Here is a 19,313-nt window from a genome sequence, read left to right as displayed (position 1 = left end):
TCTCTGTCTCTCTGTGATATTTCTGTGTTTTCGGCCTGTTCAGCATCTCTTCATCTTCCTTTTTTTTTTACATCATTTACCTTTGGAATCACTTTTTTCATCTAACTTTTAATCTGAGCGGACAGATAATCTCTCTGTTTCAGTGAGGAGCCTCCCCAGGGGCCCTCAGGGGCCCCATCTTCTGTACCTGGGACCCTCTCACTGACCACTTTCCCTTTTGCCACTTAGAGCTTTTCTTTGGGAGGGACTGAGCCCACTTTGTGCTCAGAAATAAGCGCTGATGGCGACTCGTTATTGTTCTTTCTTTCTGTTTCTGGGTGATCGCAGACCTGCTGGGATTCTCTGGTTCTTCCCCTCAGAAGGGGAACTAACTTCCTGCTGATAATTCATCTGTTTTCCCATCATTTTGCTGCTCTGCGGCATCATTTTCACCCGAGCTGCTGCAGAGCCGTCCTGTTTCTAATCTGCACAAACAGAAGAACTGATGGATTATCCCATCTTTGAGTCACACCGGGGGGCAATAAGAGGAAACTGGGGCTGTTTGAGAGCAGGAAATGTTATGTCTGTCGGTAAAACACACAGAAGGAAATGATCTGGTGTGAAGCTGTTTTTTAATACCAAAAACGTTCATTAAAATGAGCTGCAGAGGGTCTGGATGTGAGAGCAAACAGTAAAACACACGATGAAGGCACAGAGTGTCCCAGCTGGAGGACCCGCTCCTTCTTCTTCTTCTATGGTCCCTGTTTCCAAACCTCCTCTCCAGAAATGTAGGTGGCTTTGACGTTGAGGGCGTCATCGAGTAGAACCAGGTCTGAAAAACACAGAAAACACGAGAAAAGCTTTAAAGATGTGGCTGAGGAGGCTGCTGCAGGGGGCGGTTACTGCACCCAGAGGGGATAGCTTTAGCCCGAGTCACATTAAAGCAGGTTGAGCATTAACCTAGCCTTCGATTAGCAATAAATTAGCGTGGATTAGCCCAGTTTAGAAAGAGGAGAAGAGGAGAAACGGGCAAAAGATAAAGGGATGCAGATTTCTATGAGTGACGTAGGCTACAGGCTATCTGTTAGCCTCTTGCTAACATGTTGCTATTAGCCACGACTGTGTTTGATTTTTAGTTTTGCTGAACTAGAATTAGAATTGAGGCATCATGTCATGCAGCTAATTTCACCCAAAGGGAACCTGGTCTAGTTTGTGTTTGCAACACAACAAGAAGTCCCGACTGGATTATTTTTATTGTTATGAGCTATATGCTAAATTAAATAACTTAAATAACTTCTAATATACATTGACATGGTATTTTGTAAGCTACATGTGGGATGTTTTTGTACCTTTTAGTATTTAAGATTACATATAATAAAATAATACAAATAATATAATATGTTGTTGTGTTGGTGGCGGGGTAAGTTTTTTTTTTTTTGGGTGGGGGGCAAGGGATGGTTCGCCCAGGGCGTAAATCTATCCAGGTCCAGAGGGGCAGTTAAAGGCTGCAGGAGGATCTGACCTGCGTCTGAGCCGTAGTCCAGCTTCCCCTTCCTGTGGCTGATTCCCAGAAGCTGAGCCGGGTGAAGCGTGGCGGCCTCCAGAGCCTCCTCCACGCTGCAGCCTGAGAACAGGGAGGAAGGACTGTCAGACACCTGGACACACGCAGCTCCTCCTCCAGCTGCCATCTCAGCATTTACACATTTACCAGGCTCTTTCTTCTTGTTTTTTTAATGCATGTTTAAAGGGACAGTTCGCCTCTTTTGACATGAATCTGTATGACATCCCATACTACACTCTCAGAAATAGGGGTACAATACGAGTCCTTTTTTGTCCCCTGAGGTACAATCTATACTCATGTACCCCGTTCAAAAATGATGTTGCTGATATGGGATGTCATACAGCTTCATGTCAAAAGAGGCGAACTGTCCCTTTAAGTAAATCTACCCTCCTCCTGGCTGCCAGGATTGAGGGCAGCCAGCAAACATGGCAGTGCGGCAGGTTTCCAGGCCAAGCGTCCATTAAACAACACCCCCAAACTCACCTGAGGCCTGTTTGAAGTGGCGTACGCACATGTCCATGGTGGCTATGCTGCCACTGAGCGTCTTAGTGCCTGAGAGACAGAGAGAGGGAAGTTATAGCCCAAATAAAACGAGTTAACTGAGGAACCACCCGACGTTTGAGCTCCTGTTTCCACCGGTCAGGTTGGACGCCTGTTAGACTCCATCAGAGTCCGAACTACACATGAATCTGGACAAAGTTTGGCCCAAAAAGCAGAATCTGATAGAATTTGTAACCACACGATGCTTCAAGCATGGAGGTTGCTGCAAGGTATGGAAATACAGGAGTGCCAATAATTTAAAGAAAAACATATGTGCACAAAAAGAAAGAATGAATGTATCATGAAACATTTTTTACATTTAATTGTTCAAGACTTCAAAACATTTGTTTTTATCTTTATTTAAATAAAGTGTTGACCTGACTGCCTTCGAAGCCTTTTTCCTTAAAACTGCCACATCTAATCATGTTTTACATAAGAGCATCAATGGAGTTATTTTTATTTGGACGTGTTTAAAAAGCACCATACGGTCAACTTAAGACCATCTAATACAGCGTAACCATAAAAAAACTTTATGACTGTTTAGATGTGATGTGTTTAAATGTCGACCTGCCACGTAAGCATTGAGACCCTGGATCTCGATGACCTGCTGGCCCAGAGTGTGGCGCCCCGGAGGAAGCCCCATCGCTGTGATCGCATCCGTCACCAACACCAGACCTGGAAGTCCAAACAAGACATTTTTTTTAGGTAGTGCAATTTCCCCCCGTTATGTCCATAAGTACCATATAAGTCCATAGGACTGAGGTATATTTGTCTAGGTATTAAGACCATTTCCCTAACGGGTTTGTGCCTATAAATTCAGATATCAGATATCAATTTTACGCAATATCTCTTTTGTCCACCAGATGGCAACACTGAACTAGTTAAAAGTGTCAAACGAGGGAAGTTACATTGTGAAACCTTCAAAGCAAAACATTTGCCAGTTAATAATTTGCCAATCAGTTAATATTACACCTTAACCATTATTTATTTATTTTCCTCATATTTTTCCAGGATTCTATGAAATAAGTAAACACATAAGCTATTAATGATGAGATTCATTCAATTTTCATTCTAAAGAATATAATTAAAATGACAGCATATAAATCCTAGTCAAGTGTTTATTGAAGTTTTGGAAAATATGACTTAGAAAAGCATAACCAATTGTCAAACATGGTTAAGTGCAGCTTACTTATGTGAGATTTCTCTCTTTTTTAAAATATAATACTGCACCATTAACAATGAATGTGTCATTATACATTCTGCTATTATTGTCAACATTATATAAAAGATTTAAATCATTACAAGTCAATAACTGAGCACAAAAGGTTAAGTTATTTAGCTACATCAAATACTACCTGGAAAAACACCAGGGTTGGTGGAGCCCTGGGTTTCATCTTTGCCTCGCAAGGCTAGCTCGAAAATTCTGCAAAATTCTTCCAAACTTCCTTCTCCGCATTAGTACGACGACTAAAGGGAACTTCTTTCAGAGACACTACCGTATTGTTGCACTCGACACTCGCCATCTTCGTAGAATGTTCATGGTCCCGTGCAACAGACATATGACGAAAGCACGTCGTTTGTGCGAGCACATAAACCCTCATAGAAAATGTATTGGGAGCAGGATTTTTGACGTACCATTCATGTCAATGGGAGATTTCTGTTGCAAATTCGACCCTGACAGAAATCGCCCCAAATGGGCGTGGCAACACCAGGCACGACCTTAATCTGATTGGACAATGACATATACAACCAGTTTGCCTACAGTAGATCAGTCCCGCCTTAGCAACTAGATTAAAAAAAAACAACAAAAAAAACCTCCGTGTTTGGTAGTGCGTCGCACAAATCGCCCCTATGAAGGAACCGCCGCTGATCAGATGACAAGTCACAGTTATTTGCTTCTATCAGGCTGAAAGTTACAGACTGTCTGCATTATTTTTTCAATTAGTCCGCAGCCGAAAACACGAATGCGTAAATCAACAAGCTGATCTGTCACAGCCACATCTTTAACCCCTTAACGCCTATTGTCGCATATATGCAGTGGCGGTCATACAATGAATTGCGCCACGGGCAACGCCCCCTCCGACGCCCCGCCCCTTTCCCGGTGGCCCGCCCCCGGTAAAAAAAATAATAATTAAAAAAAAAAAAAAAGGCAAAAAATGCTTAGAATAACTGACAAAAACCACTTATAGTAATGTTATTATTACAACAATGTGGTAATAGTATAGAAATAACACGTTTTAAATGATTTTGAATATGTTTATAACTATTTTAACATTTTTGCGATGTCGTTTGGGGGCGGGGTTTCGCGATGGTGCCCCCCCCTTTCGGGTGCCGCCCCGCCCCTAGGACCGCCCCTGCATATATGCTACAAACCGTTTGATTCAATCTACCAGCTGAGATAGCATCTTTATTCCCCCAATGCCGGTTAGTCCATATTCACTACGGACCTAGGAACCTTTATATAAATAAATATGTAAAAAAAAAAAAAAGGGTGAATAAAAAAACATTGTTTTTTCACTGTTATATTACTGTGTTGTTGTTATCTTATTATTGACCATTATGCCTGTTGTCGCAAATTTGCAACATACCAAAATTTCTATTTACTTTTTGTGCAAAAGTGAAATTAATAATCTCAGCATTATTTACCATCTCCTTAAAGGCTAAAACACACACAAAACATTTTTTTATATACAGCTATATAGATTCAGGCGTTATGGGGTTAAAGCCCAGTTTTCCTCTGAGTGGTTAAAGTTTATCATTAACCTGTAACGAACAGGCAGTGAGGTGTGATTAATCGACCTGCCGGCGGACCGGACGCACCTGAGGGGTGAGCTCTGTGTGCGATCCGCAGGGCGGCGGGGTTGGTGTGGATCCCGTCAGCGATCATGCCGTAGAACACCGTCCTGCCCGCAGGGACCTGATCGCTGGTCAGCAGCCCCACGATGCCCGGGTCCCGATGGTGGAACTGGACCCCAACACAGACGGACGGGCAGAGGGACGTAACATCAGCGTGATGTGGTGGCTGTGATCTTTAGCCCCGTTTCCACTATGCAGTCCGGTACGGGTCGGGTCAGAACGGTTCGCTTATTTCAGTGTTTCCACTACAACCAAAGCGTAGTGGTCCCATGGAACCTGTTAGCATGGAACCCGTTACCATGGAACCCGTTACCATGGAACCTGTTACCATTTCTGTAACCCTTCTGCTTGGGGTACCTAGCACAGGGGTTCCCAAACTTTTCCATGCCAAGGCCCCCCAAACAGTATTAGCTTCTGGCCCCCTTTGCAAACCACAGACAATGCTACAAAATAAGTAAAGAAACATCAACCTTTAGAACGTATTTTCTTTCTTTTCTTCACGGACAGCAGCTCGCTGTGTGAACGCAGCCTGACTAAATGCTCTTCTTTACGTCTGAAGAAGTCTGCCTTTTGTATCAAGTGATGCTGAAGTTTCGAAGGTTTTAAACACTCATTTGAGAGGCTCTCCAGACAGAGGACGCCATTTTTCTGTATGGCTGTAAAGCCAAACTTAATGTATGCTGCCTCATACTTTCTGATTTTAGTCGGCCAGTTCTTTCAGTCTCTTCCAAGTCAAAAACCGTCCATTTTGGCTAAGCTAGCTACACACTAGCTTGAGGAGCAGAGCAGCTTGAGAACAGGTGCAAACCGCCAGGTCTACGATGTTTTGACTGGCAGCCAATCAGAAAGACGAGCATGGCAAATAACATTTCCATATGATATATTATTATAAATTGTATTTTACAATACTGATTAAAAAAATGTGACTATTTTTTTATAATGATGTTTAAAGAAAATTGAATTCTATTTTTGCATTTTTTTATTTTTTTCTTATCTTCACTCCAATTGTCTGAGGCCCCCCCTAGCGCCCCTTGACGTACAGGTGCCTGAACCGCACTTCTTCGCTGAGTCTGGATTCCAATTGGTCCGTCCTGTTTGTCGTTCTCCGCGCAAATTTTGACTATGAGGCAAAAAAAGAAAGACGGGGGGAAAAGTTCGGGGGGCTCGCCTCCTTCAACCATCATACAGCCTGTAGAGCGGGGGGGGGGGGGGGGGGAGGGGCCTCCACTTTCTCTCTGACGAGACGCCCCCAAAAAAAGTAATTAAAAAAACGCTCATACCGCAGGGACGGTATGACAGAAAATTTTAGTGGTTTTGAAACCTTGACTTTTTTTTAAAGTTTTTTTTGGGGCTTTTTATGCCTTTATTGGATAGGACAGTGGAGAGGGACAGGAGGCAGGGGGCAGAGAGAGGGGGAACAACATGCAGCAAAAGGACTTCCGATGCAGGACTCGAACCGGGACCAGCTGCAGCGAGGACTGTAGCCTCTGTACATGGGGCGGCTGCTCAACCCACTACGCCACAGACCGCCCCCCAGAAACCTTGACTTTTTAATACCGTGGTATTAAACCTTGAAACTGGTGACCGGCCCATGCCGAGTCTGGAGTGCTGAGGAGGTGCAGGCTCCGCCCCCCCCTGAGGGTCCCCTTTGTACAGTGGGAACGCAAAGCTGACCCCAAAGCGACCCGACTGTACCGTACTGCCAGTGGAAACGAGGCTTAAGTGTCAGAACAGTTCAATGTAAACTGCGGCTGAATTAAAACACGTTTTTCTCATAAATGTGTACGTCGTGGCTGTGAATCACTCACGGGCAGCATGGCGTTGAACAGGTGAGTGATGAAGGAGGCTCCGAGCTGAACGGCCTCCTCAGCCTGCGACAGGTTGGCAACAGAGTGACCTGCAACAGCCAGTTCGCCAACGTTATTCATGTTACACCTTCTGGAAAGGTGCCAGTTTAACTTAAACTTAAACTATCTGAGGTCAAAGTAAGAAATTACAACCAAGAAAATAGAAAAAATATTTTAAACTAAGTGGAGAAAAAAGCAGTTAGCATCATAAGTTGAGATCCATTCCTAAAAACAATGCTCACCTAGCGACACGGTGATGCCTCTCTGGCAGAGCGCCCTCACCACCGATTGGCTGCCAGGCAGCTCAGGAGCCAGCGTCACCATGACAACTTTGTCCAGGCTGCCGTAGGCCTCCATCAGGTCCTCGATCCCTCCTGAATGGAAGGTGCGCAGGTACTGTTCCGGGTGGGCTCCTTTCTTCTCCCTGCTGATGAACGGACCCTCCAGGTGGTATCCTGCACGGAAAGAACAAAAGACTCGATATTTCTAAAGTTTGAGTCAATCTGCACGAGTGTATCCAAAGTCTACAGCAGTTTGTGTCATTAAAAGATTCAAGATCTCTATGATGCAGAGAAAAAGCCATACGGGCTCCATCAGTGCTAAAAGGTGTGAACAGGTGTCAGAGCAACATCTGCATCTTCTTGCATATTTCAGCAGGACAAAGTTAAACCACATCCTGCATCTGTTCCAGCAGCTTCGTAGTAAAAGAGTCCGGCTGATCCAGACTGTAGCACAAGAAGCTAAACACATGCCCCTCCACCGCTGAAGTAACTTCTTACCAAGAACTCCAGCTCCATGACGTCCTCCGTTGTGCACTTTGACCTGAGGCAAAACCTGGAACAGACGGTTGGATCTGATCAGCAGCAGCTTCGCTTTAGGACTTTACAGTCAGAATAAATGGGTTTCTTTTTTTAAATCTGCACCTTGTGGTAGACGGCGGGCGGAGAGGTGACCAGCGTCGGACAGAAGGACGTCACACCGTGTTCCAGGATCTTTTTGGCCACCAAAGAAACTCCAGCACCGACGTCCTCAGACGGCTGAGAGAAGTCGACACCGTAACCTCCTGCAGAGAGACGCCCTTCAAGATTAACCACTCTGCACCCGCCAGTAGGGATGGGAATCGAAAACCGGTTCTTGTTGAGAACCGGTTCCCAGTGTTTCAATTCCTTGGAATCGTTTGCCAATTTAGCAAACGATTCCCTTATCGATTCCAGTGGGCGCGAATGATGTCACCACGCAACGTTGCGTGGCGAGTCCGGCGCAGCCAGCAGCCAACAGTAAACATGGCGCCCAAGCGGTACAAACGCTCGAAAGTTTGGTTACACATCCCTAAAAAAGACGACAACAGGGCAACTTGCAAAGTGAATATTTCACCAAAGGGAGGAAATACTAACAACATGCAATAACTATGTCGTGTTTTCGATCTGCTCCGGACTAACGTTGGTGAATCTGAACCCAGTAGCAGCAACGTTAGCATGTCCTCGGCTAACACTGCAGCTAACTAACTAACTAACAAACACTGCCTATCATGTTAGCACCATTTGCCTCATTGTAAAAGCTGCTGTTAGTAACGGTTAAGGTTAAATGAATGCCTTCTCAGGCATTACATTTAGATGAAATCATGAAAGACAGAGCCTGACTGGCTCAGAGCCAGAGGCTGGTGGTACTACCCCCAGTTCACCTCTACCTCCAGCTTCTCCTTTCACCAGAGCAGGGAAGAGTTAAATTACCCAGGCCAGGATAGACCAATGTGGACCTCACCGTTGTTGGGTTTGTGAGGTCATGACTCGTGTTACTTCTAAACTAAACAAAGTTGATGCTAATCGACCGGTTTGTTGTCCTTTTTGTCCAAATCAGAATCGATAAGGGAACCGAATCGTTAAGCAGAATCAAAAATGGAATTGGAATCGTAAAAATCTTATCAATTCCCATCCCTACTCGCCAGTAACAGCACTCTGTTCACGCACAGTAATCTCCTTTCTATCCACGCTGGATCAGTGCTGGCAGATTCTGTTTGATTACTTTGACAGATTTCATAGCATCCCTCTGTCACCAGTGAGTGCAGAGACCCAGAATAAGGAAAACTGACAGTTATCTGTATAGAAGAACAACAATCAGCCTCTTTTTCCTGACATTTCAAGCAGATTAAATGACAACCTTTAACGTTTGCACGTCCCCTTCTGAGGATAGGATGAATTAATCTGTGAAAGGTCCTGTACTGCTGTTAGAATATTTCAGAGAACATTTACAGTAATACCTGCCTGACTCAGGAAGGTAAAAGGTGATAATCGTGTAACCCGAGTGGTTAAAATCTCACAGTTTAACTGTTTCTTTAGATAAGAATAATCCATAAATGTTCACATGAACAGGGTAAAAATCCAGGTTGAAACTGAGACCAGTGTTTAAACCGATCTTTGTTACTTCCATCCTCTGCACACAGTGTGTTTGGCTTCAGCTGGATAAATAGACCCCGTTAAGTCTATGACCCCCGACCCCACGAGAAAAGGCCCACTCCCCTTTACAAACCCTGTGAGTTTAAATGCTGTATGTATGCAGACAGATCAGCATGGTTATGGTTAGGGTGAAGGGCTCGGGAATGCATTGCGCATGTGTGCGTCCGTGCATGTGTGTGTGCACGTGTGTGTGCATGAGTGTGCACGTGTGTGCTTACCATTGATCTGGACATCTATAAAGCCCGGGGCGATGATGCAGCCTTCACAGTCCACACGCTTGTCAGCGTAGCCCTGCTCATCAAAGAACAGCTTCTCTGGATCTAAAATCTTCCCCTCGCGCACCCACAGGTCCTCCCTGCACACACACGTGCACACACACGTGCACACACACACACGATGATCCAGATGCATTTCTGGGCCACCAACTGAAGCTCTAACCCAGCACATCTCTAACAGATATAAAAGCATGAACTCACATAACTTATTCCAACACATCTGAACTAAATGCAGCTTTAACAAAACCACGACTAAACAACAAGATATTGACGCTGATATTAAGGTTATTAGATAAGGATTAATTGAGTTTACAGGATGGATTATTTGTCACTGAGCTTTTTGATGTCTGACAACCTGAATTATGCAGAAAGCTGCAGAACTGTGAGCTGTTCAGTGACATGCTTTGTCCCTCGAACCCAGAGATACTCATTGCGCGGCTCCTCAACCTTTAATTGGCGGCTCGCACTCGCATAGTACTCACAATATGGTAACAATAACAATACATTTATTCAAATAACACACAGCGAATACTGCACAGCATTAAGTATTTTTATTAAGTTTGTGTTTTTGTAGTATTAAGTATTTTTATTAAGTATTAATTAAGGCTTAATGGTGTTTCCTAAAGGGGGTTCTGTTAAACCTGGCAACGCAGCCCGCTTAAACCACCGTCACACCTGACCGCAGAGCACGCTAGCTCCTTTAGCAGCGCGAGATGCAGGCACAATGGATCGGTTTTTAATTAAAAAAGGGCAAAAACCAGCACAAAAACCATGCTCATCCTGAATGTCTCACTATGATTACAACAACAAACTACAAATACAACATGAAGAAAGTCGAGGACATGCACGCCAGCTTCAGCTCATCCCAGTATTAAGGTAAATGTGGTCTGAATTGAAAATGTATTGGCTGTGTTGTTTCTTTTTTATATGTAGAAATGCATATTTGCAAAAGGGGACTTTAGTATGTTGTGGTAAAAGTGGCTCTAACCTTGATTTTGCTGCCAATGTGGCTCTGGTGAAAACAATAAGTGAGTATCTCTGATGTAGCTTCACCATCAGCTTTCTGCCAGAGAGTGTGTGGTGTGATGCAGGGGCGTGGCTACGGGGGGGAGGCACTGCCCCCCCCAGGAACAAGTCCTGCCCCCCTGAGAAATGCCCTGTCCATCCAAAGAAAACTGTCCAGAAAAAAGGCCACGATTTATTATCTCTGTTTGTGTCTTGTATTGATAGAATAAATGCAGGAGGTGATTTAAAAAAAGTATATATCTGCAATGTTTATAGCTTTATTTATTTTTTGTTATCGTGTTTCCCCCCTCCGTAACCTTAAAGCTGCGGTCGGCAACTTTTTATTAGTCCTATTAGCTTGAACTGTCATGGGATTCTGGAACTCACGTGCACAACCTCGTCCACAGAGGGGGAGGGGTTTGGGGGGCGATTCGGAGCTTGTTAGAGGTTGGGGGAGGGACCTGAAAGTTGTATCAGTTCGAATTTTCCGACTTTAGACTCGTAATTTTGAAAACCTGCCGACTGCAGCTTTAAAGCTGCCGTCGGACGAGGTTGTGCACGTGAGTTCACACCAGTGTGAGTGCACACAAGCTGGGGCAGACTCACGCTCAGCAGCGTGTGCACAAGCTGTGATTGACAGGTAGGATTCCTCCACCGTAACTTGATTGGTTAAAAACAGCCGGGAGCGCTCGGTTTTTGTAAGCATGATTACAGGCTTCAGAGGGAGCTACAGATTTCGTTATTTTTCCTAAACAGCCTATTTAATATTCAACTTCCAGAATCCCATGACAGTTCAAGCTAATATGACTAAAAAAAAGTTGCCAACCACATCTTAAACCCCTTGCTGCTGAAAAAAAAAGGAGATTTTCACATTTTCGGATGTTTTTGTTGTATATAATGATCCGAAATGTAGACTTAATGAAGGTAATAAAAAGCTGGAGTTGGCTGGATGTCTTGCCCCAAGTATCTACTTGAATTTAAACCCTCAATGGAATATGTGGAGCATGTTAAACAAAAGCTATTGCATCCTAAAGTCCTGGTCTTAAAAACCTCTCCAAAATATAACATATTTGCAGCATGGCGAAGGGGTTAAGGGACAGAACAATCGTCAAAACTGCTTTCCAGTTGGTTCGTTTGAATAGCATTATACAAGTTCAGGGTGCATACAGGTATAAACAAGTTAAATTTAAGACTTTTTAAGACCTTTTAATACCACTTCTAAATGAAATTTAAGACCAAACGTACGATGGAAATACCAAGTAAACACACTGACAGTAAAACGGTAAAATGACGGTTGAGTTTAAGAACATCGGCTAAATGTGTGTCATGCGAAAAGATCACAAAAATGTCATCACTGTCCTAAATTAAATTTATTACAATATTTTCAGAACATTTAAGTCCCATGAACAAATGCTTATAAAATTAAGTAAATATATTTAAAAAAAAAAAATACTGTTCCTGTCTGAATTTAAGACAATTTAATACTTTTTAAGGTCTTATTTTCAGGAATATTGATTTACGACTTTTTAAGACTTTTTTAAGGACCCGAGACCACCCTGAAGTTCTACATTTCTTTAAAAAAAAACAAACAAACAAACAAAAAATTCGTAAAAAAATTCCACTCTGTTAACAAAATTGACGGTCATGACTTATGCTAGTGTGGCCATATTTTCATTACCGAATTGAATTATTACTATTATTATTATTATCATTATTATTATTATTATTATGCTTGAAGTTGTAGTCGTGGTTTTCCACCGATTTTTTTTATTTTTTTCAGGTATTGTTTTCTGCCCCCCCAGATGGGCTAACATGCCATTCTGCTCACACCTCTGGTGTGGTTACTCACCTCTGCAGCGTGTGGTCTCTGAGTATCCTGCAGTTGATGAACTGAGTGATGGGAGCGACGGACACTGATTTATTGGACGGCATCTCTGTTTCTGTCAGCAGGCGTCTGATAACTTCACCCAGCTTCAAAGAACTGAAAGACAAGAGAAAAACAAGACAAACGCTGATCTTTACCTGCAAAGATTACACCAAAAGGCTGCAAATATTTACTTTATTTTCACTAAATGATGTGTTATGGTGATTTTTTTTAAATCAAACTTTAAGAGTTTTGCAGCTTTGGAACAGATGTTTACTGATACACCAAAGAATAATTCATTAGTTTCTGTTTTCCTCCAAGCAGCCAGACTTTCTTCTAAACTTTAAAGTGTCCTGATCATCAGTTCTGCAGCTTCCTGAAGCTCTTTCACAGTTTTCCTGCTTCTTCCCTCATCTTCAGTCCTTGTACCTGAGCATCTTCAGAGGATGTTAATCTGAATATCTTTAAGTTTCCTGGACAAAATGAGTATTTAAAATCAGGGAAATTTAGATGGACACTTCAACAAAGAACATAAAAAAAATCAAAATGTAAAAAAACAACAACACGTGATTACAAATGCAGGTTTTACATGAGCATGAAATGTCCTGAGGTGGGTGACACACCCTCAGAGACAGTAAGAAGTCCAGCATTGAATTATAGGCGGATGTTATCTGTGTGGGTGCAGACTTTGACCTCTGATCTGGCCTTTTAGTTTGCAGAAAGAAAAGATGAGCTCTAACCCGAGCTATCACTCTCTGAGTGCCTTCTTAATCATTTCTGGCTCTGTGTTTCTGCATGAGAGCGCCCTGCACCAAACTCCATTTAAAAAACAGTCGATTTAAGACCTTTTTGGCTCTGTCCACGTTTACGTACCTTTACAGAAAAACACGTAAAAACCCAGAAAGTTAATACTGTCCAGGCGTTCCCTCGGCATGCACTAAATCCGAAACCCAGCTCTTATTCTGGGATACTTTTAAGTTGTTGGGTCATTAAAAAGACGATCTCCGCAACAAAAACACAGCCGGTTCAGCTCCGGCTCTCCTCCAGCTTTTTACCAAAGAAACGGCCAACAAACCGGTGTTTCCCGGTGTTTAGCGGTGTTTCTCGGTGTTTGTCAGCCTGATTCGGGCTGGAGGTCTTCGCAGAGGAAGAGCTGGGCTGAAAGCGGCGGAGGAAGCGGAGGAAGTCACGTGACGCAGCGGGTCAGCTGATCAAAACAACACGAGACTGCTGACACGCGTTTAACGGACATTCTGGAGAATTTTTTTATTTTTATTTGTTTTTATACTTTATTTAAACAGAACAGGGCTCTCAAGTTTTCAAGTTTGCTTGGAGTGAGATTCGGGCGGGGCAGGGGCCGGCCGTGTGCGTGGGGGGTTTCTTTCGTTTTTTTTTTTTTTTTTTGGGGGGGGGGGGGGGGGGGTCCCCTTGCATAAACTAGCTACTTAAAGAACAAAGAAATTGTTTTATTTATACCAAAATCACAAATCTTCACTTTTACACTAAATTCTGCTATATTTTAAAATAAATTGTTTTAGGTATGCAAAGTCTTAACAAACAAAAAAACAGACAAATTAAATTAAGAAAAACAAACCTAACCCCAAATGGGCCCCTTGAGCAGTCCCTCTCTGTGTGTGTTTGTTTATGAGTGTTGTTGTGAGTATTTGTGGCAGATTTTGATGCTTGATGACTGATATTGGGGGCTCCCATTTAAAGCACTGTGGCTCAATGTCAGCCATTCAGAAACAAAGTGTTCCTGGTCTTGGTTTTATTGAGCCCCACCGTGGAAAAAACCCTCTCTGCATCAGCATTTCAGTGCGGCAGAACTAATACCAGTTTGGCAATTGTAGATAGCTTTATTGGGAATCTGCTCATACCAGTCACCTTTGAAAAAAATTAACCACGGAAGCCTAATTACACTCCTACATATTTTTCATTTTTCATTAAGTTGCTCATGTCAAAGGGTGTGTGCTGAATATTTAGGTCTACTACTCCAACGAACACTTTAATCGGCAGGTATTGGTCTTTTACAAGGAGTAGGAAAACTATAGTAACTAATAAAAGATTCAAATAAATGAAGATATGACCTGCTGATGATCCTGACGGTTCTCTTCCACCTCCAGCTCGTCTACAACTTCTGCACGCATTCAGAGCATAATAGGTTATGTCTGCTGTGCATTCATGGGACGCGTGCTTGCAGCTGAAAGCTATTTCACACCTCACCCAGCAACAAGAAATTCTGTTTTCTGATTGGCTGAGAAATTCTATTTTGTGATTTGCCGATGGGTTGCTAAATCAAGACAGCTGTACCAGAGCTATAGTTCTGAGCTAGTGATGGGATTTTCGGCTCTTTTTCGAGATGCGGCTCTAATGGCTCTTCTTACTGTGGAGAGCCGGCTCTTTCGGCTCCCAAACGGCTCCCCATATATATATTTTTACATTATTAATTAATTAATAGCTTAAACCTAATTTTATAACATTTTGTTTCATTATTGACATTGTTAAGCACTTATGATGAGTAAAAATGCTGAATGACAATAAAAGTTTTATTATAACCACTTAAATTATCACAAAATAGCACCACTTCCACAAAAATAACCTTAAATAAAGTAAACAGTTATAAATACAAACACCCACCACAATACGAAAAAGTATCAAAGCAGCTTCATAACAAAAAAGATGCCACAATACAATGATCAAATACAGTGCTATTAAATTAAAGTATAAAACTATGAAGGATAAAAAACATGGGAGCAACAAGTTTTGAACCACTAGAGATGAAGAACTCACTGTAATAAATCACTCAAAGACTTACAGATTGGCGTTGAGAAACACCAGGTGTTTAAGCTTTTTGTTTTTAAGTTTTTAAGTTTTAAGGTGTTTAAGGGAGGGAGAGGGAAGGGGAGGGGGAGGGGAGGGGAGAGACAGCGAGGTACCGAAGGACAAAAAAAAACGATGTGGGGAAAAAAACTGTCGGCTCTGTGGCACTTGCAGAGCACAAGCACAACGACAGGGAGGCGGAGAGACAGCGACATACTGAAAAAAAAAAAAAAACGGCTCCCAAATAGGATCCCAAAACGGCTCCCATTGTAGAGCCGGTTCCTGTCGTTCACTTAAAAGATCCGGCTCTTAGAGCCAGATCGTTCGCGACTGACACATCACTATTCTGAGCTGTACGAGCGCACAGTAACCTGCCATTGACTCGTTTATAGTATCGGCCATTAGAATTTCTGTGCGACGAAGTTGATCATTTCTCAGCGTAAGAAATGGCATGTGTGGTGTGTGAGCGTGTGAACTTGTTGAAATGCGTGTGTCTCACGCTCATTGCGTGAGACTTGAGAGCCCTGAAACAGAAATAAGTACACAACAAAACAAACAAATTAAGTATACAATATAACATGACAGTTATGTAAACAAACAAACAACCAGGGGTGTAAAATATGCAAAAAACATGCAAAGATGTACACATAGAAATTGTCCTTAGAGCCTTTTCATTAGTACAGTCTGTTATTGATTTAAAATATAGTTCTATATCTTTAATAAAATGGGGAAAATATGGCGTTTTATTAGCAAATTTCCATGTATGAATAGAAAAGCTGCAGCATGAGCAGGAATCAGCCTCAGTAAAGCTGTGATTTCTGCTCCCAGCAGTATGAACAGGAATCAGCCTCAGTAAAGCTGTGATTTCTGCTCCCAGCAGCATGAGCAGGAATCAGCCTCAGTAAAGCTGTGATTTCTGCTGCTGTGCAGTATGAGCAGGAATCAGCCTCAGTAAAGCTGTGATTTCTGCTCCCAGCAGCATGAGCAGGAATCAGCCTCAGTAAAGCTGTGATTTCTGCTCCCAGCAGTATGAGCAGGAAGCAGCCTCAGTAAAGCTGTGATTTCTGCTGCTGTGCAGGAGGAACTCTGGTTTCATGGCTCTTCACCAGCATGACAGGAAGGGAATCTGCTTCTGGCCAGCAGAGTGAGCTGAAACACAACATTTGCAGCTCACTGAACTTGGAATTTTCTGTCCTATAATTAAAACAACTGGCCAGTAATGTGTGAATATGTGTGTAAAGACCACCGACTCACAGCTTTAATGCAGAAAAGGCTTTTTCTGGCTGGTCAGACGGCTCTGAGATGTTAGATGTTGGATGAAATCACAGAATAACATCGTTAGATTGTTGTTTCTAATCTTCACACACATGGCTGGAGCAGTGATTTTAAATGTGGGGGTGTTACAGGGGGGGGGCACATGAGCGCCACATCAAGCCCAGAGACACGACGCTGAAGTTGGCATCCAATTCGCAAATTAAATGGATGGGCATAAAGGGCAATTTCACTGCATTTTTTGCATTTTGATCGCCCTAAACTAGGTTCTGTATGGAAACTACAATAGTTAGACTGCTCAAATCTGGATGGAATTATTCTAAAGAGGCTGTAGACTCATTAAAACCTTGTTTGGGATTTGTAAAACCTTTTTCTGATTTGTGAAAATGCAGAACAGGGCCATTTTACTGCATTTTCTTTGCATTTTGATCGCCCTAAACTAGGTCCTGTATGGAAACTACAATAGTTAGACTGCTCAAATCTGGATGGAATTATTCTAAAGAGGGTACAGAGTCTTTAAAACACATTTTATGTTGGTGCACTACGAGGGTGGGCAAACCGTAAATATAATACATCCATGGGGCACACGGGTTTACCTTTGGAAAATGTGTGTGTGTGGGGGGGGTGAAATCATCTTGCTGTAAAAGTGGGGGTGTCGAAACACCCCCATCCCCCACGGGTGCAACGCCCATCTTCACACACCATCAGGGAACAAACACAACTGCATATTCAGCTGTTTCCTGTTTGATAGTGAAGACTTTTTTATATCATCAGAACTGTTTTATCATGAAAATCACATAAAAAGTAAAGTTACTTTCCAAATACTCGTTGTTTTACCTCACAAAGCCACTTATTCTGCCTCTTACAGCCTCTTTTCTCTGCACCTGTTCTCCAGTCATCTGTTACACCAGCACATACAATATGTATATATATATCTATATACATATATATATATATATATATATACTACCAGGTTTACTTTATGTCTTTGCTCCATGTCAGTCAGGATCTTGTTTCGTCCTTGGTTTTGCTTTGGTTTTGTTTTGGTGAGCATGAAATAAAAGCTTTCATTTCTTTTCTTATCCTCCAGCCTCCTGCTTTTGGCTCCTCCTTCCATCCCAAAACAACAAAGAAACACTAGAAAATTTCTGAAGAAATTTTGATGGGTGCCAATCTACTGCCCGCCCTGTAAAAAAACAAAGTTTAGTTCAGTTGAAGTTGAGAGTCTCCTGTCACATATAAAAGGTCCCTGTGATGTCGTACGGCTGAGTTCTGAGTTTCCAGCAGTTTTTGCCTTTGCATGGATTTATTTAAAGAATGTTTTGCTGATGTTTCTTCACAGCCTTAAAGGGATAGTTCGCCTCTTTTGACATGAAGCTGTGTAACATCCCATATCAGCAACATCATTTCTGAACATCTTCTTACCCCCTGCTGCGTCCTGTGAGCAGAGTTCCAGCCTCGTTTTGGTGTTGATGAAGGTAGTCCGGCTAGTTGGCTGGGGTTTAAAAAATAAAGCGTTTTGCTTCTCAGAACAATATGCGTTCAACAGAGTAATACATTTGCATCACAAAATGGTTCTCCAGGAAAAAGTCAGACCTCACAATCTCTTGGCCCTATTTTCTCTGATTTTACTGGTTTGTGATGGATTTTACTGGTTTGTGTCACATTTTCCTGCTGATAACTGGTGGATTTTACTGGTTTCTGGTGGATTTTACTGGTTTGTGATGGATTTTACTGGTTTGTGTCACATTTTCCTGCTGATAACTGGTGGATTTTACTGGTTTCTGGTGGATTTTACTGGTTTGTGATGGATTTTACTTGTTTGTGTCACATTTTCCTGCTGATAACTGGTGGATTTTACTGGTTTGTGATGGATTTTACTGGTTTGTGTCACATTTTCCTGCTGATAACTGGTGGATTTTACTGGTTTCTGGTGGATTTTACTGGTTTGTGATGGATTTTACTGGTTTGTGTCACATTTTCCTGCTGATAACTGGTGGATATTACTGGTTTCTGGTGGATTTTACTGGTTTGTGATGGATTTTACTGGTTTGTGATGGATTTTACTTGTTTGTGTCACATTTTCCTGCTGATAACTGGTGGATTTTACTGGTTTCTGGTGGATTTTACTGGTTTGTGATGGATTTTACTGGTTTGTGGTGGATTTGACTGGTTTGTGTCACATTTTCCTGCTGATAACTGGTGGATTTGACTGGTTTGTGTCACATTTTCCTGCTGATAACTGGTGGATTTTACTGGTTTCTAGTGGATTTTACTGGTTTGTGATGGATTTTACTGGTTTGTGTCACATTTTCCTGCTGATAACTGGTGGATTTGACTGGTTTCTGGTGGATGTTTGTGGTTTGTGATGGATTTTACTGGTTTGTGATGGATTTGACTGGTTTGTGTCACATTTTCCTGCTGATCACTGGTGGATTTGACTGGTTTTAGTCACATTTTCCTGCTGATAACCAGGGAAACGACTGTTTGTGAGACAACACCTGACCTGTAAGGTGAGCTGGTCAGCAGCTGAGTTCACACTACCAGGAAATGCTGCCCTCCCCCCCTCAGAGCAGCAGCCCCCTCCCCAATCCTGAAAGTCAACAATAAACCACGTTTCCAGTAAGCCAGATACCTCCCCCAGCCCTGCTCATCCCCATGGAGACCACTACGAGGGTCTGCGGGCCTGTGTCCGCCGGCCAAGCGGGGGCCACCCGTGAGGGGCCTGAATTTACTCCGATATGGATCAGAACGCGGCTCTGAGGCGCAGAGCGAACCCTGAGAGCAAAGACTTGGCAGCTGCTGCCCATCTGACCCGACCAGGAGCTCTCAGAGGCAGCG

The 19,313-nt window shown here is 42.8% G+C and overlaps 1 protein-coding gene across 2 annotated transcripts; it reads right to left on the bottom strand.

The window, feature by feature from the left end:
• Positions 1–594: 594 nt before the first annotated feature.
• Positions 595–14,538, bottom strand: amdhd2 (amidohydrolase domain containing 2). Of its 2 annotated transcripts, none has more exons than XM_075454536.1 (12): positions 14,468–14,538; positions 12,366–12,497; positions 9,455–9,591; positions 7,707–7,846; positions 7,563–7,617; positions 7,026–7,238; positions 6,745–6,833; positions 4,901–5,045; positions 2,648–2,755; positions 2,024–2,092; positions 1,502–1,603; positions 595–811 (listed from the first exon to the last, which is right to left on the bottom strand). In XM_075454536.1, exons 2-12 carry the CDS (start codon positions 12,446–12,448, stop codon positions 732–734), a joined length of 1,221 nt encoding a protein of 406 aa, XP_075310651.1. In that variant the 5' UTR covers positions 12,449–12,497; positions 14,468–14,538; the 3' UTR covers positions 595–731. The 2 variants fall into 2 exon arrangements, with proteins under 2 accessions (XP_075310651.1, XP_075310650.1); XM_075454535.1 differs by lacking the exon at positions 14,468–14,538 and adding an exon at positions 13,254–13,545.
• Between the last annotated feature and the right edge of the window lie 4,775 nt (positions 14,539–19,313).

This window comes from Odontesthes bonariensis, chromosome 21 (assembly GCF_027942865.1).
Source record: "Odontesthes bonariensis isolate fOdoBon6 chromosome 21, fOdoBon6.hap1, whole genome shotgun sequence".
NCBI lineage: Eukaryota > Metazoa > Chordata > Actinopteri > Atheriniformes > Atherinopsidae > Odontesthes > Odontesthes bonariensis.
Note: the sequence above shows the minus strand (reverse complement) of the source record. Positions and strands in the feature narration are given on the sequence as shown.